Source organism: Penaeus vannamei, chromosome 14 (assembly GCF_042767895.1).
Source record: "Penaeus vannamei isolate JL-2024 chromosome 14, ASM4276789v1, whole genome shotgun sequence".
In the NCBI taxonomy this organism is placed as follows: domain Eukaryota; kingdom Metazoa; phylum Arthropoda; class Malacostraca; order Decapoda; family Penaeidae; genus Penaeus; species Penaeus vannamei.
The window spans coordinates 2504159-2529158 of NC_091562.1; the positions used below are offsets into that span (position 1 = coordinate 2504159).

Sequence of the window (25000 nt, forward strand, 5' to 3'; positions counted from 1 at the left end):
TAAGCACTCACTCTCTCTGTTGCTCACTCACTCAGTCACACCTTCCATCCACCATTCCTCTCTTCCTACCCTGTCCTTTTTTTCAATACCACGCTGTCATGCAACTTGAATAAATTAAGAGGTAGGTAAGATGGAGGTACACGACGGCGGGAGGGGGGGGGGCGGTAGAGGGAGGTGGGGGAAGAGATGGGGGGGGGGGACGAGGACGGGAGGGAAGCACAGAGGGGAGAGGGTATAGGAAAATGGGAGGAGGAGGATGAGAAGAGAATAAGGAAGAGAAGGAAAGAAAGAGGCAGATGGAATAGGAGAGGGGGAGAAGGAGAGGGAGAGGAGAGGGAGGGGAGGGAGGGAGAGAGAGAGAGGGAGGGAGGGAGGGAGAGAGAGAGAGAGAGAGAGAGAGAGAGAGAGAGAGAGAGAGAGAGAGAGAGAGAGAGAGAGAGAGAGAGAGAGAGAGAAAAAAGAAATGAGACACGGGCGAAAGGGAGAGGATGAAAGAATGGGAGAGGCGGAGAGGGAGAGAGGAAGAAGGAAAGCGAATGGGAGAGAAGAGAAGGAAGAGAGGGAGGAAGCTTAAGATTGCATAAGCCCCTTTAATACTTCGGCCTCCGTGACTGAATAAGCCTACCCAAGTAAGCATACGGTAGGCCTATCTACAACTAATACATATGACGGCTCAACACTCGGAAAAAAAAATCCTACAGCCACCTAAAACCTTATTAAAAGAAAGATCAGGTTGCCTAACAGCTAACCCCCCCCCCCCAAAGCCCTCACCCTCCAACCTACCCACTACCCATAACCATCCCCACCCTTCAATTCTCCAAGCCATTAATGACCCCATACCTTTCTATCCTCTACCTACTAACGCCCTATCCTCTACCTACTAACGCCCTATCCTCTACCTAATGACAACCCCACCCTCTATCCTCTATCCTCTACCTAATGACAACCCCACCCTCTATCCTCTATCTCCTGACACCCTATCCTCTTATCCTCAACCTACTGACAACACCACCCTCTATCCTCTACCTACCAACTCCCTATCCTCTTATCCTCAACCTACTGACACCCCCACCCTCTATCACTCCTACCTACCAACCTCTGACACCCTTATCCTCTACCCCCACCCTCTATCCTCTACCTACCAACTCCCTATCCTCTTATCCTCAACCTACTGACACCCCCACCCTCTATCCTCTACCTACCAACACCCTATCCTCTTATCCTCAACCTACTGACACCCCCACCCTCTATCCTCTACCTACCAACACCCTATCCTCTTATCCTCAACCTACTGACACCCCCACCCTCTATCCTCTACCTACCCACACCCTATCCTCTTATCCTCAACCCACTCACACCCCCCCCCTCTATCCTCTACCTATCCTCTTATCCTCAACCTACTGACACCCCCACCCTCTATCCTCTACCTCCTGACACCCTATCCTCTTATCCTCAACCTACTGACACCCCCACCCTCTATCCTCTACCTACCAACTCCCTATCCTCTCTTCTCTCCTCTTCCCACTAACGCCCTCAATCCCTCTATCCTCCGCCTCCCCCCCCCCCACCCCCCGTCCTCTTTTCCAACCTGCATTCCCACAACCTTTCCAGCCGCTTTGATGACGTCGAAATAGGGAAGCCGATTGGGCCACTCAACCCCCACCCCCCCACCCCACCCCAACACCCACCCCCGCGCGGCGCCACTAAAAGCCTTGGGGTCGAGGCCGCCTTCGTGGGTGGGGTGAGGTGGGGGTGGGGTGGGGTTCGTGGAGGGGGGGTGGAGGTGAGGATGTCCGCAGGCGAGGCAGGAGGCTGGGAATGCATAGGATGAGGGAGAGAGGGTGAGAGGTAAGGTTGACTTGAGGGAGAGAGGGCGAGAGCGAGGTCGACTTGAGGGCGAGGGGGACAGCCGTTGTGACTCGAGGATGAGGTCGAGGGGCGTAAGGGTGACGATGGGCGGGCAATGCGACGGTGGGTTAGGTAGGAAATGAGAGTGACAATAGATACAAGTAGGTATAGGGTGAAGGAGAGAATATGGGGTATAGGGAGAAGGAGAGAATAGGGGGAGGGGGAGGGTTAAGGGGGAAGGGAGAGTGGGAAGGATGGATGGATGGATGGATGGATGGATGGATGGATGGATGGATGGAGGGAGGGAGATCAGTATGTCAGGGCGAGGGAGAAAACACGAGGACACGGCGAACAAAAATCCAGGAAATCGGCGAATGAATCACAATCAGCAAGGATTTTAGAAGCAGACGATCTCGCCTCACAAAAACAAAACAAAACAAAAAAAATCCTCATTCGCCTTAGCAACGTCGTATCAGTGAGAGGTCGACAATTAGCGGTCTCTAAAACACGCTATGGGGAGGGTGGGGTGGGGGTAGGGGTGGGGCGTGCGTGTTTCAACTTGGATTAACAAGATCGACAATGTTATTCGCCGTTATAGCCTCGTTTCTCGACAATATTATCTCAATTTGATCGTGCAGGTCCACCGTTATCAAGCACCGTTATCAATTTCATTATCGCTACACCTAATCATTATCTGAATTCGATTCGACTCGTACAGCAATGTCTAGACAACCGTTAGCAGCTGAAAAAAAAATCACACAAATCCGTCAAAACAGCAACAACTGCAACAACAAACGCCGTCCCAAAACACCCACGGAGAACTCGCGCCTCGGTACAAGGCAGGAAGGGCACCGTGCTGGTCACTAGGGCAACCTCCCTGGCACTTGGCTATGCTGTCTGCCAAACACGAATGACAGCGCTTCATAACCCAGCCCCACACCTCACATACAGCCATCTGACAACACTGACAACAAAACTACACAACATCGACAACATCAGCGCTCTCTAAGCTTTACATATTCTGACGCACGTTCCCTGCCCGAGTCTTTGTGCCTTTCAGCGACACTTAATGAATGAATAAAATAACGAAGCTCTCCATGCAGAAAAATACGTGACGTCACCGCGGCAACAAACCCCTCGAGCAATGACGTCACACAAGAGAAGGGGGGGAGGGAGGTCGAGGGGAAGCGGGAAGACGGAAAGAGGGTGGGAGGGTGAGAAGGCAGTGAGGAAGGAGAGGAGGAGGGGAAGGTGTGAGGGCAGAGGGGAGAAGGCGAGGGGAAGGGGAAGGGGAGGAGGAGGAGGGGAAGGTGAGAGAGCAGAGGGGAAGGAAAAGGAGGGGGAAGGTGAGAAGGCAGAGAGGAGTAGGGGAGGGGACGGGAAGGAGAGAAGGGCTGAGGGGAAGGAGGAGAAGGCAGAGGGGAGAAGGAGGAGGGGCGGGAAGGAGAGAAGGCCAGAGGGGAAGGAGGAGAAGGCAGAGGGGAGAAGGAGGAGGGGGCGGGAAGGAGAGAAGGGCTGAGGGGAAGGAGGGAAGGCAGAGGGGAGAAGGGGAGGGGACGGGAAGGAGAGAAGGCCTGAGGGGAAGGAGGAGGGGGCGGCGGGAAGGGAGAGGGAACGTGATACTGAATGAAGGCGAACACCTCATTCACTCCTTGCTAAAGAATGGACAGCCAGCGCGTCTCATCCAACACTGGGAAGCCGTTCGAAGAGAAGCCCCGAGGGTGTGCCTCAGCCTCAACGAAGACTCCATAAGGGAAATATGATGGCGATCTTTCCCTTTCTGTTTCCTCTTTCTCCAAGACGAACAGAGGAGAAAAGGGGGAGATGGGATGAAGAGGGAAAGAAGAGGAAGGGGGGAAAGAGGCAGAAGAGGGGTTGGCGAGGAAGAAGAGAGATGAAACAAAGGGGAGAAAAATGAACGAAGACGAAGAAGGAAAAGAAGGGGAGAAAGATGTGTAAAGAAATGAAAAGGAAAACGAAAAGAGCGAGACAAAAACAAGGAAGAGAGGGAAGGAATTGAATACACGAAGCACGTGGCCATAACATATGTCACGCGGGGGCAACATAGGCCTACAAGCCGACGCGCCGTATCACCTGACCCTTCACTGATAAGATCAACCCAAAGAGCGGATATCAACGACGCCTTGAGCGCGATAACAGCGAGCCACACAAAGTTACGTGTCAAACAACAATTACAACGTACTAAAAACCATATAAAAACAGATACGTGTCAAAAACCAGTCATAACGTGCCAAAGAGTTACAAGGTGCCAAAAAACATATCAAAACCAGTTACAACGTGTCAAAAACCAGTCACAACGTGCCAAAGAGTTACAAGGTGCCAAAAACCATTAACAACGTGCCAAAACCCAGTTACAACGTGCCAAAACCCAGTTACAACGTGCCAAAACCCAGTTACAACGTGCCAAAAAACAAACAAACAAAGATATAGAGCGATGCCCCATAACGATTTCTAAAGATCAAAAGGCAACCTGTGACCCAGCAAAAACAACATAATGATATAATTACAAAATGAGCGTGCCCACTTTGCAGGCCTGGCTCAAGAGATTGATAATCGCTATTGACAACACTGCCTGACGTCAACGAAGGGGAGGGGAAGGGGGGGGGGAGTCGAGAAGTAGGGAGAAAAATGTGTGAAAGAACGGAGAATGGGAGTGGGAAGAGAGAGTGGGAGGGAGGAAAGGAGAGAGGAGAGGAGAGGAGAGGAGAGGAGAGGAGAGGAGAGGAGAGGAGAGTAGAAGAGAGAGGAGAAGAGAGAGGAGAGGGAGAGGAGAGGAGAGGAGAGAAGAGGAGAGGAGAGGAGAGGAGAGGAGAGGAGAGGAGAGGAGAGAAGAGAAGAGAAGAGAAGAGAAGAGAAGAGAAGAGAGAAAGAGAGCGAGAGTGCCGAGTGAAAGACCCGTCAGACAAATACCGAGCCAACGTAACCCCAAGCAAGCAACATGACGTATTGCAAGCAGCCATGCAACCCGACCGTCCGTTGGCCTTGCGCAATCATGACGTTGTGTGGAGGAACACCCCTCCCTTCCCCCCTCCCCACCCCTCCCATCCCCACCGCCACCCCCGGAGCCCGATCCCCCTCCTCATTCCCCCCCTCCCCACCCCACCCCAGCATCCACTACCCTTACCATGCACCCCATTCATGCATCGCTTGATTGGACACTCGGAGGAGAAAGAACTGGAGAGAGAGAGAGAGAGAGAGAGAGAGAGAGAGAGAGGAGAGGAGAGGAGAGGAGAGGAGAGGAGAGGAGAGGAGAGGAGAGGAGGGGAGAGGAGAGAGAGAGAGAGGAGAGGAGAGGAGAGGAGAGGAGAGGAGAGAGAAAAGAGAGAGAGAGAGGGAGGGAGGGAGGGAGGGAGAGAGAGAGAGAGAGAGAGAGAGAGAGAGAGAGAGAGAGAGAGAGAGAGAGAGAGAGAGAGAGAGAGAGAGAGAGAGAGAGAGAGAGAAGGAGAGGGAGGGAGGGAGGGAGGGAGGGGAGAGGAGAGGGAGAGGGAGAGAGAGAGAGAGAGAGAGAGAGAGAGAGAGAGAGAGAGAGAGAGAGAGAGAGAGGGAGGGAGAGGGAGAGGAGAGGAGAGGAGAGGAGAGGAGGAGAGAGAGAGAGAGGAGAGGAGGAGGAGAGGAGAGGAGAGGAGAGAGAGAAAAGAGAGAGAGGGAGGGAGAGAGAGAGAGAGAGAGAGAGAGAGAGAGAGAGAGAGAGAGAGAGAGAGAGAGAGAGAGAGAGAGAGAGAGAGAGAGAGAGAGAGAGAGAGAGACAGAGAGAGAGGGAGGAGAGTAACCAATTGCTTGCAACAGATTCCACCCACGAGGACGCAAATTGTGGCTTCTGTTATTATGCTTCCCCCCACCCCCACCCCCACCCCACCCCTAGCCCTTCCACCCACCCATCCACCCTCAAAATGAAACCCTCCGGTCACTGGCTTCAACGGTGGGTTACGGTGAGGGAGAGAAAGAGAGATGGTGAAAATGGTGATGACGGTGATTTTCGCAGAACGGAAGGAATAAAAAAACCGGAGATGGTGACGAGGATGCTCTACATAGTAATGACGGTGGTAGCGAAGGGAGACCAGAACGAGAAAGATAAGGATGGAGATGATATAAGACGATAATAAAAAGATCGACGGCGGCGGGTGAAATCGACTACGGGCGCAAGCGGGAGTGATGACGTCAGAGTCCAGCGGCCGGGCGATGAGTCTCGTCCCGATGAGCAAACGCGGCGACAAACTCACCCTTACTCACTCTCTCCCTTCCCTTCGTCCACACCCTCTCTTCCTTCTCCGTATTATCGCTATTCCCTTTGTTTTGTTTTTCCTTTTTTCCCCTTCCATTTGTTTCTAAGAACAGCTGTTCATCCTTTCATCGTTTCACGCTTTCGAAACTGTTTCTCCAAACTCTTTCCCTTCCTTTCCTCTCTCCTTTCTTTCTCCCTCGCTTCCTTCTTCTTCCGTTTCCTAGAACAGCCACTTACACTATCTTATCAACTTTATTACCAATTCTTATCGCTCCTATCCTTCCCACCCCCATCTTCGTTTCTAAATGCAACGGCGCTTCGCATCTTTCTCCTCATTCTCTCTTCCTTCCTTCCATTCCCTTTATTCATTCTATCTCGATTGCCTTTTTCTCTCTTGATATCTTTCCCTTGCTTTTTTTCTCTCTTAATATCTTCCCCATTCTTTTTTTCTCTCTTTATATCTTTCCCTTACTTTTTTCTCTCTCTTAATATCTTTCCCTTTCTTTTTTTCTCTCTCATTATCTTTCCTTTTCTTCGCACTCGCCTCCGCGCCCATTCTCCTCTCTTGCTTCGCACTTATCGCCTTGTTTATCATCAATCACGCTCCTCTCCTTTACTTACTCCCCGTATTTGGTTGCTTCTCCCGATGTAGTTGCCGTTAATACGATCACGATCATCGCTACCGTCATCACTATCATCATCATTATCATCATCTTCATCGTCGTCATCATCTTCGTCATCACCATCATCATCATTATCACTACCATCATCATCCTCATCACCACCACCACCATCCTCCTCCTCCTCATCATCATCACTATCATCATCATTATCATCATCCTCATCGTCGTCATCACCATCATCACTACCATCATCATCACCACCACCATCATCATTATCATCATCACCACCACCATTATCATTATCATCATCACCACCACCATCATCATCACTACCATCATTATCATCCTCATCACCATTACCATCATCATTATCATCATCACTACCACCATCATCATCACCACCTCCACCACCACCAATATCATCATCATCATCACCACCACCGCCATCATCATTATCACTACCATCATCCTCATCATCATCACCACCACCATCATTATTATCATCATCACCACCACCACCACCACCATCATCATTATCATCACTGCCATCATCATCATTATCATCGTTGCACTCCTCTTTACCACCATCATCCCTCCCCTCTCCTTTTTCTTCTTCCCGTCTCCTTCCCCTCATCCACTGTCCCTCCAAGAAATCCCTCAAGAAATGCCTGCCGTCGATTTCTGTAAAGACCAATTCGGCGAGTGGATCACTCCCCCCTCTGCCCCTAACCCCCTCCACTCCCACCTCCCCCTCCCCCTTGCCCCTACCCCCCTCCTCCACCTCCCCACACCTCCCCTAACCCCTCCCCTCCCCTAACCCCTCCCACCTCCCCACCTCCCGCCCTCTGCCCCTCCCCCTCCTCCCTGCCCCAGCCTCATCCCTGCCTTCGTCCCAATCCTCAATTACTTCTACCTTACCCCCCTCCCAGCCCATGGCGACTTATCTATGGATATATATATTTTTTAATAGTAATAATAATAATAATAGCAATAATAATAATAACAATAATAATAATGATAATGGATATATACATCTTAATAATAATAATGTTAACAATAATAATAATGATAATGATAAAAGAAACAACAATAACAATGAAAATTATTATAACAATTCATACTCAAGATATCCGTAAGGTAACAATAAAAAAGTAATAATTACAGCGAACACAAAATATACAAATATGCACAGACAAGTAATACAGAACAGATCTAAATACCTATAAACAAACCGAAACAATGTGAAAAAATACTCCACTTTCACCCCCCTCCCCCCAAAAAAAAATAAAATAAAAAAATAAATGATAAATAAATAAATAAATAAATAAATAAATAAAAAAAAATTAACAAAATAAAATAAATAAGTAAATAAAATTAACAGCGGCCACCACATGCAAATCTGGCTCTCCTCCCTTGCTTGCGCCTTCCCGCTCGGCCTCCCGTCGGGATCACGTGCCTCCGCCGCCCTCAAGCACGGACTCGCACGTGGATGCCCATAATGGCTCGGGGGGTCACGGGGGAGGAGGAGGCGGAGGGGGAGGAGGAGGAGGAGGGAGGAGGCGGAGGAGGAGGAGGACTGGAGTTGGAGGGGGAGGAGGAGCAGGAGGAGGAGAGGAGGAGGAGGTGGAGGAGGAGGAGAGGAAGGAGGAGGAGGAGGAGGAGGAAGTGGAGGAGGCGGAGGACGGGAAGACTGCAGGGTTGGAGGGCGGGGAGGAGAGGTTGGAGGGGGAGGAGAGGAGGAGGAGGAGGGAGGACTGCAGGGTTGGAGGGAGGAGGTAGGAGGGAGGAGGAGAAGAAGGAGGAGGACGAGGTGGAGGAGGAGGCGGAGGAGGAGGAGGCGGAGGAGGAGGCGGAGGAGGAGGAGGAGGAGGAGGAGGAAGAGGAGAGAGGAGGAGACGGAGGAGGAGCGGAGGACTGCAGGGTTGGATGGGGGTGGGGAGAGATGGAGAGTTTAAAGAGGTGGTGAGAAGGGAAGGTGGTAGGGAGAAGGAAGGAGAGGAAAGGAGAAGAAGGAAAAGGAAGGAAAAGGAAAGGGACGGAAGAACAGAGAAACGAGCCAGAGGGAGAAGAGGGAAGAAAGGGAATGATATCCATGAACAAAAAAAAAAATAAATAAAAAATAAAATAAAATAGAGGAGGAAGAGAGAGAGACCTACACAGCCGCATCGATATCACGAGCCTTATCGCGCACCAATCTCCGTCTTGCGGTCCACACTCGCACGAGGCAAAAATGACGTCATCGCCGCCTCCTACGTATTCGCAGCCACGCCCTTTCGCCGGGGAGGAAAAGTGATCGAGAAAAAAATCAAGAGCGCCATTACGTAAAATGCGGCGAGAGACCTGTATATATAATTACGAAAATCTACTCTTGGGTCTTCTTTATTTCTTCTCCTTCTTTACATCGTCTTAGGCTCCTCCTCCTCCTCCTCTTCCTCCTCCCCCTCTTCTTCCTCCTCCACTTCGTCTTCGACTACTGCCGCTCTTGCTCCTCCTCGTATTCGGTTCCACTTTCTCCTCCTTTTCCTTCCTTCCTCCCTTCTTCTTCTTCTCCTTCTTCTACTATTTCCTCCTCCTCCTCCTTCTTCCCCCCTCACCTTCGGCTCCTCCACCTCCTCCTCCTCCTCCTCCTCCTCGCTTTCGGCTCCACCTTCACCCCCTCCCCCTCCCCTACATTTAAGAACAGCACACGATCGATCGCCGAGACAACGGAACACGTGTTTACATAACGCTGACCGAAGCCTCTTCGAAACCGGTTCGAACGGCATTCACGGGAGATATAAATAGACAGAGAGATATTCAGAGGAGAGGGAGGGAGTGGGGAGAGAGGGAGAGAGGGAGAGAGGGAGAGAGGGAGAGAGGGAGAGAGGGAGAGAGGAGAGAGAGAGAGAGAGAGAGAGAGAGAGAGAGAGGGAGAGAGAGAGAAAGAGAGAGAGAGAGAGAGAGAGAGAGAGAGAGAGAGAGAGAGAGAGAGAGAGAGAGAGAGAGAGAGAGAGAGAGAGAAGAGAGAGAGAGAGAGAGAGAGGGAGGAGGAAGGAGGGAGAGAAGAGGGAAGGAGGGAGAGAGACAGAGGAAGGAGGGGCGACGGAGAGGGAAGGAGGGAGAAAGAGGAGAGAGAGAGAGAAGGTGGGAGAAAGAGGGAGGGAAGGAGGGAGAGAGAGGGAGGGAGAGAGGGAGGGAAGGGGAGAGAGAGGGAGGAAGAGGGGAGAGAGAGGGAGGGAGGTAAGGAAGGAGGGGAGAAAGAGGGAGGGAAGGAGGGAGAGTGGGGGAGAGAGGGAAGGAAGGAGGGAGAGAGGGAAGGAAGGATGGAGAGAGGAAGGAAGGAGGGAGAGAGGGAAGGAAGGGAGGGAGAGAGAAGGGGAGGGAGGGAGTGGGGAGAGAGGGAGGGAAGGGAGAGACTGAGGAGAGAGAGAAGAGAAAAAAAAGGGGCGAGACTGAATAGGGAGGGGAGAGAAAGAAAGGAGGGAGTGGGGAAAGAAAGGAGGGGGTGCAAGAGAGAGAGAGAGAGAGAGAGAGAGAGAGAGAGAGAGAGAGAGAGAGAGAGAGAGAGAGAGAGAAAGAGAGAGAGAAAAAACAAAAAGAAAAAGAAAAAGAGAAAGAGAGAGAGAGAGACAGAAAGAAAGCGAGAAAGAGAGAGAGAGATAGAAAGAGAAAGACTAAAGATAAAACCAGATTGGATGCGCGCCGCTCTTTGAGTTTCCATCAAACGACAATCAGAATTACGACCTCGTTCCCTAACCTTCGCGCCAATTAGATCATTTCACTCTCAATCAATCCTGAATCACATTTACTCATTCACCCTACCCCCACCCCCCACCCCCCTTCCCGTTCTTTCACCTCTCGCCCCGTCCTCCAGCTGCTCCCTCTCCACTTCCACTTCCACCACCACCACCACCACCACCACCACCACCTCCACCTCCTCCTCCTTCTCTCTCCCCTCCTTCCTCCTCTATCCTCCCTCCCTCCTCCCTCCCTCCCTCTCTCTCCCTCCCTCCCTCCCTCTCCCTCCTTCCCTTCTCTCTCTCCCTCCTCCCTTCTCTCCCTCCTCCTTCCCTCCCTCCCTCCCTCCTTCCTTCTCTCTCCCCTCCCTCCACTTATACCTCCACCTCCACCTCCCGCCCCCTATTTTACAAACATAACCCTCGAAAATAACCCCTAAGAGCCCAAACACCGCTGCCTGCCCCTCCGAGCTACCCCCTCCTGCCCCTCGTGAACTCAGTGCCACCTTCAGTACCGCCAACGGTGCCGTCGACGGTGCCTTACGCAAGCCAAAAGGACGGCGCCCTCGTAACGCACGCGGTGGCACTTGCGACACCCGCTGCCATACCCAGTGCCAATGCCATCCATTATCCCGTGGCACAGGGAACGGAGAGAGGAGGATAAATCGAGGAAATGGGGCGTAATTAACACCGAGTAAGAGGGAAGGAGCAACAGTTTCGAGAATATGAGAACGGGCGTGGCGTGGCACAGTGCCAGGGCTGCTGACGTTTCTCCTCGGCCAAACAGGCAGATGAATAACTAATATAAACAATATAAGCAAATCAACGATGACTAAAACAACGAATCATGCAAGTGCGATAGATGATGTAACAGAGAAGAAAACGAAAGATAAACGCATGACCAAAGCAAGTTCAACAAGAGAACCAACGATAAACATCAGCTGATAAAGAGTGGAAGCCGAGACGAAAAGAAAAAGAAAAGAGATAAGATAACCAAAATTAATGAAACGAAGTGAAATGAACGCGAGACAGAGAAATAGAAAAGATAAAAGATTAGAAGAAGAAGAGGGATATACTAAAGAAGAAGAAAGAGAGACTGGAAGCACGCCGGGGACAGAAGAGCTATAAATCTTGAAGAGAGGAATGGATTGGATTCGCGGGACCAATCATGAATAAATTAGATCACTCATGATCGCATCGGCGTGTCATGCGAGGGCTGTCAGTCAAGGTCAGCGTCGGTTCGGGCGCGGGGGTGAGGGTTCAAGGCGGTGGTTGTCGGTCTGTCTGTTGCTCTGTTCGTCGGTGAGAATCTCCCTCGCTCTTTTGTCTTTTCTCCATCCTACTCGCATCTGAATGGCCTCTGTCTGTCTGTCTGTCTGTCCCTCTCTCTCTCTCTCTCTCTCTCTTTCTTTCTTTCCTTCTTTCTTTCTTTCTTTCTTTCTCTCTCTGTCTCTCTTCCTCCCTCTCCCTCTCTCTCTCCGTCCGTCCGTTCCCCCCCCCCTCTCCCTCTCTCTCTCTCTCTCCTACTTACTCATTTCCTCTCCCTCTCTCCTCCACACCCCAAACATTCCCATCCTCCTCCTTCCCATTTCGGTGGACGTCGAGCCCCTGGAGACACTCGGAAAGCCAAGCGTTTATTCCCCGAAAATTGCATGACAAACAACCTCCCCCCCCCCCCCCCCTGCGAATAGCGACTAAACACCGGCGGGTAAACAATGCTACGTTTCGGCTCCCTCTATACTCCTCCTCCGCGATCCATTAGCAACATCGACAGTTTCCCATTAACGAGATGTAACTTGGGCACATTAGCGAGACTTGCCTCCAACAAACTCCCTGTGACACACGCATCTCCCTCCCTCTCCCCCAAGCAACCTCTCCCCCATACCCACCTAGCAGCGACACCGCCCACTCACGCGCAATGAACAGGTTTGTAACACGTTTCACACCCCTCATCTGCCAACCTCACTAGGCCTCCTTATGAAAATTTCATGTGTCTTGGAAATTTACGCACATGAGCATATACAAACACATACAATCACATGCCAAACGAACAACCAAACAAACAGAGTGAGGAAGGGAGAGAGAGAGAGAGAGAGAGAGAGAGAGAGAAAGAGAGAGAGAGAGAGAGAGAGAGAGAGAAAGAGAGAGAGAGAGAGAGAGAGAGAGAGAGAGAGAGAGAGAGAGAGAGAGAGAGAGAGAAAGAGAGAAGAAAGAGAGAGAGAGAAAAGAGAGAAAGAAGAAAAGAGAAAAAGAGAAAAAAAAAAAAGAAAGAAAGAGAGAAAGAGAAAAAGAAAAAGAGAAAAAAAGATTGAAAAAAAGCGAAAGAACGAAAAAAAACGAAAAAAAGAAAGAAAGAAAGACAAGAGACAGACAGAGACAGACAGAGAGGGGAGGGGGGGGAGCCCAAAGCGGGGAAGGGGTACTTGAGCATTCCTCGCCCCCTAAAGGTTCCCCGACACGCGATGCTCCGAGCCCGGAATGGCACCACGAACGTTCCCCGCCGTTCCCTTAAGCGGACACCATTCACCCCGCGACGTTTTCTCTCCCCTTAATCAAGCCCTTTGCCGCAGGGCTTAATTGATGCCGTTTCAAGGGGCAGGTCAGGTCGTTAAGGGGCTTATCGCATCCGGTGATTAAATCGTCAAATGATAAGGGTAGATGGTGGTGGTGGTGATGATGATGGTGATGATGATGGTGATGATTATGGTGGATTGGTGGTGGTTGTGGTGTGATGATGATGATGGTGATTATGATTATGATTATGATGATGATGGTGATGATGATGAGGATGAGGATGGTGATGATGATGATGATGGCCTGGGGAGGAGGTAAAGGAGGATGGTAGAAAGGAGGTGTATAAGGAGGGAGGAAGAGGAGGAGGAGGAGAAAGGGAGAGACGAAGAGAAAGAAAGAGAAAGAGAAAGAAAAAAAGAGAAAAAAAGCGAAAGAACGAAAAAATACGAAAAAAAAGAAAAAAGACAAGAGACAGACGGAGAGAGAGAAAGAGAGAGGGGAGGGGGAGGGGGAGGGGAGAGCCCAAAGCGGGGAAGGGGTACTTGAGCATTCCTCGCCCCCTAAAGGCTCCCCGACACGCGATGCTCCGAGCCCGGAATGGCACCACGAGCGTTCCCCGCCGTTCCCTTAAGCGGACACCATTCACCCCGCGACGTTTTCTCTCCCCTTAATCAAGCCCTTTGCCGCAGGGCTTAATTGATGCCGTTTCAAGGGGCAGGTCAGGTCGTTAGGGGGCTTATCGCATCCGGTGATTAAATCGTCAAATGATAAGGGTAGATGGTGGTGGTGATAATGATGATGATGATGGTGATGATGGTGGTGGTGGTGGTGATGGTGGTGGTGGTGGTGATGGCCTGGGGAGGAGGTAAAAGAGGATGGGAGAAAGGAGGTGTATAAGGAGGGAGGAAGAGGAGGAGGAGGCGAAAGGGAGAGAAAAAGAGAGAAAGAAAGAAAACGAGAAAGAGAAAGAAAAAGAGAAAAAGAAAAAAACGAAAAAAACGAAAGAACGAAAAAAAGCAAAAAAAAAAGAAAGAAAAAAAGAAAGACAAGACACAGACAGAGAGGGGAGGGGGAGGGGGGGAGAGCCCAAAGCGGGGAAGGGGTACCTGAGCATTCCTCGCCCCCTAAAGGCTCCCCGACACGCGATGCTCCGAGCCCGGAATGGCACCACGAACGTTCCCCGCCGTTCCCTTAAGCGGACACCATCAACCCCACGACGTTTTCTCTCCCATTAATCAAGCCCTTTGCCGCAGGGCTTAATTGATGCCGTTTCAAGGGGCAGGTCAGGTCGTTAAGGGGCTTATCGCATCCGGTGATTAAATCGTCAAATGATAAGGGTAGATGCTGCTGGTGGTGATAATGATGATGATTATGGTGGATTGGTGGATTGGTGGTGGTGGTGTGATGGTGATGATGGCGGTGATGATGATGATGATGATGATGATGATGATGATGATGGTATGATGATGATGATGATGATGATGATGATGATGATGATGATGATAATGATAATGATGATGGTGGTGGTATGATGACGATTGATGATGATGATGATGATGATAAGGGAGAGACGAAGAGACAGGAAGGAAAGGACGATGAGAAGAGGCAGGAAGAGGAGAAGAATGGAAAAAAAAAAAAAAACTCCCCAGCGCCACTGAAGCTTCCAATCACCACTCAAGGAAGAGGAGTTGGGGGGAGAGAGAGAGAGAGAGAGAGAGAGAGAGAGAGAGAGAGAGAGAGAGAGAGAGAGAGAGAGAGAGAGAGAGAGAGAGAGAGAGAGAGAGAGAGAGAAACAGACAGACACAGACAAAGACAGACAGAGAGGCGGGGGTGGCGGCGCCCTCACAGCCCTCACAACCCGAACCACCCACGCCCACGCCCACACACACACAGGGGGGATACCGACGTCCCCGCTCGCCCTCGTTACACAGCGAATCGGAACGGAGATCAAAAGGGGGAGGAGGAGAGAGAAAACAGGAGGGAGATCCGATCGCCTCCGAAGAGATCCGAAAATACCTGCGTCGTCGCCTCCGCCTTTCAGGGCCTCGCTCGCCGATCCCGAGAAGCGTCCTGCGTGCACTCCCCTCCGCCGGCCTCGCAGACAGACAGAAAGGTAGACAGATAGACAGACAGAAAGGTAGACAGATAGACCGACCCCCGGACAGAAAGTCAGATAGATAGACAGACAGACAGACAGACAGAAAGGTAGACAGATAGACCGACCCCCGGACAGAAAGTCAGATAGATAGACAGACAGGTAGACAGGCAGACAGACAGAAAGGCAGACAGACAGACAGGCAGAAAGGCAGACAGACAGACAGACGGATAGATAGACAGATAGACAAGCAGAGACAGGCAGATAAACAGACAGGTTGACAGATAGACATAGACAGACAGGTTGACAGATAGACATAGACAGACAGGTTGACAGATAGACATAGACAGACAGGTTGACAGATAGACATAGACAGACAGGTTGACAGATAGACATAGACAGACAGGTTGACAGATAGACATAGACAGACAGGTTGACAGATAGACATAGACAGACAGGTTGACAGATAGACATAGACAGACAGGTTGACAGATAGACATAGACAGACAGGTTAACAGATAGACATAGACAGACAGGTTGACAGATAGACATAGACAGACAGGTTGACAGATAGACATAGACAGACAGGTTGACAGATAGACATAGACAGACAGGTTGACAGATAGACATAGACAGACAGGTTGACAGATAGACATAGACAGACAGGTTGACAGATAGACATAGACAGACAGGTTGACAGATAGACATAGACAGACAGGTTGACAGATAGACATAGACAGACAGGTTGACAGATGAACATAGACAGACAGGTTGACAGATAGACATAGACAGACAGGTTGACAGATAGACATAGACAGACAGGTTGACAGATAGACATAGACAGACAGGTTGACAGATAGACATAGACAGGGCGGTTGACAGATAGACATAGACAGACAGGTTGACAGATAGACATAGACAGACAGGTTGACAGATAGACATAGACAGACAGGTTGACAGATAGACATAGACAGACAGGTTGACAGATAGACATAGACAGACAGGTTGACAGATAGACATAGACAGACAGGTTGACAGATAGACATAGACAGACAGGTTAACAGATAGACATAGACAGACAGGTTGACAGATAGACATAGACAGACAGGTTGACAGATAGACATAGACAGACAGGTTGACAGATAGACATAGACAGACAGGTTGACAGATAGACATAGACAGACAGGTTAACAGATAGACATAGACAGACAGGTTGACAGATAGACATAGACAGACAGGTTGACAGATAGACATAGACAGACAGGTTGACAGATAGACATAGACAGACAGGTTGACAGATAGACATAGACAGACAGGTTAACAGATAGACATAGACAGACAGGTTGACAGATAGACATAGACAGACAGGTTGACAGATAGACAAACAGGTAGACAGGCAGATGGACAGATGGGCTGACAAACATACACAAACAAACGAACAAACCCCATCTCACACAAACCATAAACAAAACAAAAAAAACCAAAGAACCAATAACAGCAACAACTGATAATACAAACAACAACAACAACAACAACAACAACAACAACGACACTACATCGCACCAGACAAACAAACAGACAGACACACAAACAAGGAAGAACATCTCGAGAGAGCGCGGCGCCCGCTTATCCGAAACCCGCTCGCGACCCGCTTCTGCAACGCGGCCGCCCGACGCAATAACCGGAGATCCAGGAAACCTCTCTGCAATATCCCTTGCTCGCTCCACGCACGATGAAGGAGGATCTCCCCGAGGCTCCTTGCAGGGGGGGGAGGAGGAGGAGGAGGAGGAGGAGGAGGAGGAGGAGGAGGAGGAGGAGGAGGGGAGGAGGAGGAGGGAGGAGGAGGAGGGGAGGGAGGGGAGGAGGAGGAGGGGGAGGAGGAGGGGGAGGAGGAGGAGGGAGGAGGGGGAGGGAGGGAGGAGGGGGGAGGGAGGGAGGAGGGGGAGGAGGAGGAGGAGGAGGAGGGGGAGGAGGAGGAGGAGGAGGAGGGGGGGAAGGAGGGGGTGGAGGGGGAAGGAGGAAGGAGGGAGGAGGAGGGAGGGGAGGAGGAGGGGCGGAGAAGGAGGAGGGAGGAGGAGGAGGAGGAGGAGGAGGAGGAGGAGGAGGAGGAGGAGGGAGGAGGAGGGGGAGGGGGGGCAAGGGACCCTCCTCCCCTCCCCTCTCTTTTCCTCTGAGGTGGGGGGGGTGTGCAGGGGGAGGGGGGTGCAAAGGACCCTCCCCTCCTCTCTCTTTCCCTCTGAGGGATGGGGGACGGGGGGGGGGGGAGATGTCTATCATTCTTTTAGTTTGATTGACTATCGGGGCTGTAGGTGCATCTGACGTATTACCTGCTTGCCTTCACGCCTGCCCTACCTGCCTGCTTGCTTGCCTGCCTTCTTGCTTACCTGCCTGTTTGCGTTCCTATCTCCCTGCCTTCCTACCCGCCTGCCTGTCTGATCCTGCCTTTCTACTTACCTACCTACTTGTCTGTCTGTCTGCCTTTCTACTTACCAACCTACTTGTCTGTCTGCCTTTCTACTTACCAACCTACTTATCTGTCTGTCTGCCTTTCTACTTACCAACCTACTTGTCTGTCTGTCTGTCTTTCTACTTACCAACCTACTTGTCTGTCTGTCTTTCTACTTACCAACCTACTTGTCTGTCTGTCTGTCTGTCTTTCTACTTACCAACCTACTTGTCTGTCTGCCTTTCTACTTACCTACCTGCTTGTCTGTCTGTCTGTCTGTCTGTCTGTCTGTCTGCTTGCCTGTCCGTCTGCCTCCCTGCCTGCTGACCTGCATAACTGCCTGCCCGGCATGCCTTCCATGCAGTTATCCACCAACTTTCTAAACTGAAATGCGCGCTTCACCCGACACCATTCGATTCAGAAAGAACATCAACTTTGCAAATGGCCTCCGCTCTCTTCGATGACGTCATTGCAATGAAATAAACCCCTCAAACCTCAATTGTGACCTGCCACTACACCTACACAAACAAACCTGGAATGCGACCTGCCACTACACCTACACAAACAAACCTGGAATGCGACCTGCCACTACACCTACAGAAATAAACCCCTCAAACCTCAATTGTGACCTGCAACTACACCTACAGAAACAACACTCAAACCTCGAACGGGACCTGCCACTACACCTATCTGCCACTCCACCTACAGAACCAACCCCTCAAACCACGAACGCAACCTGCCACTACACCTTTAGAACTAACCCCTCAAACCTCGAATGTGACCTGCCACTACACCTACAGAACTAACCCCTCAAAACACGAATGCGACCTGCCACTACACCTATCTGCCATTGCACCTATAGAACTAACCTCTGAAACCTCGAATGCGACCTGCCACCACACCCTATCTGCCACTAAACCCACACAAACAACCCCTCAAACCTCAATTGTGACCTGCCACTCCACCTTTACAACCCCTCAAACCTCAATTGTGACCTGCCACTATACCTACAGGAACAACCACTCAAACCTCGAATGTGACCTGCAACTACACCTACAGAAACAAACCTCGAAGGGGACCTGCCACTCCACCTACAGAACCAACCCCTCAAACCGCGAACGCGACCTGCCACTCCACCTGAACATCCAAAACCCGAAGAAACAGGCGGGTATCAACAGCCCCAAACAGGCGCCTCATTTATCCGATTTGCACAGTAACCAAGGCTGCTTCCTCCACGAAATAATTGACACGGCAGCCTTTGCTCGGAATACGCCGCTTCCTCTATTGCTCCGGATAGTGGAATTTTCCTCTCTCTTCTCTCCTCTCTCTCCTCTCTTCCCCGTCTCTCTTCTTGGAAGTAAATGCATGTGTAAGTGACGGAGATTTTCTCTCTCTCTCTCTTCTTTTCTCTTTCCATATCTCTCTCTCTCTCTCTCTCTCTCTCTCTCTCTCTCTCTCTCTCTCTCTCTCTCTCTCTCTCTCTCTCTCTCTCTCTCTCTCTCTCTCTCTTCTTGGAAGTAAATGCATGTGTAAGTGACGGAGATTCTCTCTCTCTCTCTCTCTCTCTCTCTCTCTCTCTCTCTCTCTCTCTCTCTCTCTCTCTCTCTCTCTCTCTCTCTCTCTCTCTCTCTCTCTCTCTCTCTCTCTCTTCTTGAAGTAAATGCATGTGTGAAGTGACGGAGATTCTTTTCTTTCTCTCTCTCTCTCTTCTTGGAAGTAAATGCATGTGTAAGTGACGGAGATTCTCTCTCTCTCTCTCTCTCTCTCTCTCTCTCTCTCTCTCTCTCTCTCTCTCTCTCTCTCTCTCTCTCTCTCTCTCTCTCTCTCTCTCTCTCTCTCTCTTCTGAAGTAAATGCATGTGTAAGTGACGGAGATTCTCGCTCGCTCGCTCGCTCTCACACACACACACACACACACACACACACACACACACACACACACACACACACACACACACACACACACACACACACACACACACACACACACACACACACTCTCTCTCTCTCTCTCTCTCTCTCTCTCTCTCTCTCACTCTCTCTCTCTCTCTCTCAAAAAAAAAAAAAAAAAAAAAAAAAAAGTTGGTTTAAAACTTCACCGCCTGATCGAATATCCGTCCCACCGCGAAGAAGCGCGAATCCGGACACGAAACCGACGCGATTCAATTCGCCGACTTCCTCCTTCGCTCGCTCGCTCGCACCTCCTCCTACACCACCTCCCTCTATCTTCGTTCCCCTCCTCCACCTCCCTCCACCTACTCTTCCTTTTCCTTTTTTACTCCTCTTCCTTTTCCTTTTTCTCCTCCTCCCTCCACCTTCTCTTTCTTTTCCTTCTTCACCTCTTCCTTTTCCTCCCCATTCTTCCTTTTCCTCCTCCTCCCTTCACCTACTCCCCCTCCACCACCACCCCTACCACCACCACCCACCCCACTTCCCATTCCCCCACCTCCTCCTCCTCCTCCTCCCCTCTTTTAATCTCCCTCGCTCATCTACCTCTCCCATCACCGCCGAGCATGACCTAACACGAGGGAGATTAGGTTAGGTCAGGGGAGGTACCTGGCTTCGACCTCGGGGTAAATAAGGCGTGAGTCCAGGTCGCATTACAGCATGAAACATCGACGTGTTAAAGAGACGAAGAAAAAAAAAACATCAATAAAGGCGGTGAGAACACGAATCACGGATCAATAACACGATACTGGGAATTATGAACAAAACAAAAAATACTGAACTGAATAAAAAACTGATAATAAAAACAACAAAAAATAGTAAAGAAAAAAAGGAAAACCGATAATAAAAACAATATCAATAACGAGGACGGAATATTAACTGTGATGAGAGCCATAATAATGACAACAAAAATAATACCAACAGCGATAATGATGATGATGATTGATGATGATGTTAATGATAATGATTGATATTGATGATGATTGACGATGATAATGATTGATGATGATGATGATAATAATGACAATGATGATGATAATGATTATGATAATGATAATGATGACGATGATAATGACGACGACGACGACGACGACGACGCTGGCGAAAGCAACCCAAATATAAGCCTTGCATAACCCCGAGCCACGTGGAAGGGATCCTCTCTCTCCCTCCCTCCAGCGTGCCCGTTAAAGCGGACGTGGCGGCGAGAACCAACCCCCCCCAGGCGGAGCAGCAGCGGCCGTCGCCTTAAAGCTGAGGGAACCAGGGCGGCGGCCTCGGCAACACGGCGACGCGGAAAGAAGTACGACGACGACGACGACGACGACGCGTAAAGTGTACGTGCGAGGAGGGAGGGAGTGGGGGGAGGTGGAGGGAGGGAGGAGGGAGGAGGGAGGGAGGAAGGAAGAAGGAAGAAGGAGGTGGGAGGGGAGGGAGGAGGAGGAGGGAGGAGGGAGGGAGGAGGAAGGAGGGAGGAGGGGAGGGAGGAGGGAGGGAGGGAGGGAGGGAGGGAGGAGGGAGGGAGGAGGGAGAGGAGGGAGGGAGGAAGGGAAGAAGGAAGAAGGAGGTGGGAGGGGAGAGGGGAGGAGGAGGGAGGAGGAGGAGGAGGAGGAGGAAAAGGAGGGAGGAGGGAGGAGGAGGGAGGGAGGGAGGGAGGGAGGGAGGGAGGGAGGGAGGAAGGAGGAGGAGGAGGAGGAGGGGGAGAGGGGAAGCGGCAGCACAGAGCCAGAACTTGACGGGGAGGAAGTACACGGAAGTGCGTCGCCGATGCAAAGTTTGCTATTTATATCCCCCCTCCCCCTTCTCTTTCCTCCCTCTCCTCTCCTAGAGCCCTCTTCCTAATCCTCCTCCTCCTTTTCTTTCCTCTTTTCACTATTTTCGCCCATCCGTCTTCCTTCTTTCTACTTACCTATTTACTTCCCTCTTCCTCCTCACTTCCCCTCCCCTACCCTCCTTTCCTCCACCTCCACCACCTCCCCCTTTCCTCCACCTCCACCACCTCCCACTTTCCTCCCCTTCCACCTCTTTCCACCCTCTCATTCACTTCCCCCATCCCTCTTCTTCCTCCTCCTCTCCTCCACCACCTCCACCTCCACCACCTCTTTCCTCCCCCTCCCACCAACCACCTCCACCTCTTTCCTCCCCCTCCTCACTGCACACTGACCACACCCCTTTAGTGAGGCCACACCCCTCTTCACGGTGATCCCGCCTCCATCACCTTGACGTAACATTTGGAGCAGTTCGCCGAGCGGGGTCAGCAGGAAATGAGACCGCTGCTGCTGCTGCCCGGGTTCACTTCAGCAGGTAGGGAGCAGGAGGCACGTCGCGTGGAGGCCTCCAGTTTGCATATTTATGTTCCCGGTCTTAGTTCTTCTGTCTGTCTGTCTGTCTGTCTTTGTCTCTGTCTCTTAGTCTTTATCTATGATTTTTTTTGTTCCTTGTCTGTCTGTCTGTCTGTCTTTGTCTCTGTGTCTTAGTCTTTACTTATGATATTTTTTTTTCCTTGTCTGTCTGTCTGTCTGTCTTTGTCTCTGTGTCTTGGTCTTTATCTATGATTATTTTTGTTCCTTGTCTGTCTGTCTGTCTCTCTCTCAGCCTTTTATCTATATTATTTTTCTTCCTTGTCGACCTCTCTCTTTCTCTCACCCTTCCTCTCCACCTGTTTTTTCCTTTATGTCTAAAGTTTCACTCTCCCTCCATTCTATTTCTTTTTCACATATATCTTTTTCTTTATCAATCTCTAAATGTTTTGTATCTTTCAACTGCAATGCCCTTGTCTTCATGCTTTCACCATCTTTTTTTAATGACTGACTGACTGTATGAATGACTGCTATCTGTCTGTCTCCCTCCCTCCCTAACTGCCTGCCTGCCTGACTGACTGATTGACATGTCTGAGTGTCTCTCTCTCTCTCTCTCTCGTGTGTGTGTGTGTGTGTGTGTGTGTGTGTGTGTGTGTGTGTGTGTGTGTGTGTGTGTGTGTGTGTGTGTGTGTGTGCGCGTGCGTGCGTGTGTGCGTGTGTGTGTCCTATCCTTCAGCCTCCTTTAAGGTCCCTCTCCACACGTCACGGGACCCATCCTACCAGCCCCGAATCCACATCCTCCATCACGCCTTATTCGCTCTTTATCCAGGCGAAGGGGGTGGTAGGGGGGGAGGTGAGGCACAGGAGGGGGGAAAGGGGGCACGGGGCGGGGAGGAGGCTTAAAGGGAAGATACCCCGAGGCTACACAAAGCTCTGGCCACATACCTCCTGCTCCTCCTGAAGACTGCAAGGGCACTCGCGTGTCCCTCGATCCGGCGACATCGCGACGGAACCCGGTCCTCCTCGCCGCTGTCGAGGGCGAGTCTCCGCCAGCAATTCGCTTTCGCATTTTCACTTCCACCTCTAAGTCATTATCAATACGGGGGGGGGGGAGAGCTTTACTCCCCTATCACACTTCCGGGATAAGGCGGACGCTCACGCCTATATCCCATAGGACGCCTAAACGAGAAGCCCTTTCGAACGGAGGTCTTCTTCGCCCGGATCTCTCGCCAAGATCGAAAAGGCACCACCAAGCCCGTCTCGCGGCGCCTTCTACGCCCGCAAGCACACGCGTCGAGCACCACATTCAGCACGCGACTCCCCGGCGCAAGCAAGAGGCTGCCCCTCGACGCCACCATCTCCAGACGGCTACTGCGGGCGGCGGGGAGCACTCCAGGAGCACCAATGAGGGCGCACCAGAGACCCACGTGGGTGTGAGTGTGTGGGCGTGGTGTTTTGTGTGTGTGCGAGAGGATACGTGGGCGAACAGGTTGTTCTTCTTCAGCTTCTCGCGCAGGTAATCTCTCTCCCTGGCCCCGTTACGGCGAGGGGCTGCCCCGGGAAACTGGGTCGGCTTTTGTTTGTTTGGCGACGGCGATCGGTCAGCGCCTGCCTTTAAGAGCAATCAACTCCCGCATTTTCGAGTTAAAGGTGATAATGCTCTGGCGCGGCAATGACCCGACGCGCTTCTCTCTTTGGTAAGCGGCGTGCCTCCCCCTCCCCTCCCCTCCCTGGCGATGCTGTGGCTAGAGCCTCCCCCCTCCCCCCTTCCACGCTGATCTGACCCTCGCTTAGAAATCAGAGTTAGAAATAATTGTGAAAACCAGAAGACACGCAAGCCTCTGCCACCAGAGCCCCGGATTACCCTGTCGTCCGAGCCATCCCGCTGATGCCGATGACCAAAGCCGCGAAACCAGCGAAACCACAAACAGCAGCCAACAAACAAACGCAAACCCTCGCAAAGTTGGACCCTAAAGTCAGACCCCCCCCCCCCCCCCCCCGAGACCTTGAACGTGAATCCCGACGCCCCTCCTGCCGCCGACGCAGCCGATGCCGTCGCCACGAGCCGTCGAAGCCACCCGCAGGCCAGCTGAACGAGGCCGCCCTCCGCGCCGCCACCTTCTCCCGAGAGGCCAAGCGAGCGCCAAGACTCCTCGGCAGGTAAACGACTCTCGGCAGGTAAACAAAGGGTTCAACCACACCACGTGGAGTCCTGTCCGAGCTGTGGGCGAGGCGGACCTGGCTGCGAGGCAAGGGGACGAACGCGCTCTTTGCAATTATCGCAAAGAAGGCACAGCCACTTATGCCAAATAAGAGGCACAGACATATACGACACATGACCACAACATAAAACCGAAAAAGGACTTGCCAATACGAACATGCAAACAACCCCCCCATCCCAACACGCACCCCTCATCACCGAAAAGAAACATGCACCCCCCTCCCTCCCCTCCGAACGTCTCTCCTCTTTATCCCCTTTCCCTATTTCTCGCACCCCTCTCCTCTTCCTACCATCGTCTCGTAACCTCTTCCTAGCCTTATCTCCGTCTCTCTAACCCCTTTCTCTCCCCTTTCCCTATCCCCCTTCCTCCTACCTCACCCCCTTCTCTTCTCCAATCATCACCCCCAATCCCCTCCCTCGCCCCACCCCCTCCTACCAACAATTCGTCCGTGGCCCCCCGGGGGTCGTCCAGAGGGCCACCCCTTAGAGTAGGTCTCCCTCCTCCTTATAAGGGCGGCGACGGTCATGGGCGTGGGCGTCGGGCGGCTAGGTCAGGGCGTGCGGGGTACGTTCGATCGGTCGTTCAACCCTTTTCCAGGAAGTGGGGACACGTGATGGATAAAAAAGAGCAGAGGAAAGGGGGGGAAAGGAGTTGAGAAAAGAAGAAGATACGGAAATGGGAAACAGGACAGATGGCAAATAAAGAAGAAACAGGATAAAAGCGATTAATAAAAAAGGAGGTGAGATAGGATTGAAGGTAAGAACAAATAATCTGCTAGAAACGGCTCCCTCTCCCAACAGACCTTTCTCTCGCCCCTCTCCCCTCTCCACGAACGCCTTTTCCCTCCTCCCACTCTCCAAACACCCCTTTCCCTCTTCCCTCTTCCCTCACAGGGAGTCCCACCCCTCTCCCCCTCCCGTTGAATCCCCTTTCCCACTCCCTTTCCAACGCCGAGTCCTTCACACAACTCTTCCCTTCCCTTCCACCCACCCTCCTTCCCTCCCTCCCTCCCTCCCTCTCCCTTCCCACGAACCCCTCTCATCCACCTTC

At 51.5% G+C, this 25000-nt stretch overlaps 1 protein-coding gene across 2 annotated transcripts in view; it reads right to left on the reverse strand.

Moving 5' to 3' along the window:
- Positions 1–25000, reverse strand: part of LOC113816458 (protein fem-1 homolog C) — a 207256-nt gene that overhangs the window by 61865 nt on the left and 120391 nt on the right. The window contains exon 1 of one of the 2 annotated variants that reach the window (XM_027368504.2): positions 22674–23126. The exons of the other annotated variant lie outside the window; for it this stretch is intronic. Within the exon in view, the coding sequence (XP_027224305.1) occupies positions 22674–22730 (57 nt within the window). The 5' untranslated portion in view covers positions 22731–23126. Of the gene's footprint in view, positions 1–22673; positions 23127–25000 lie in introns of those variants that run through there. 2 annotated transcript variants of the gene reach the window in all.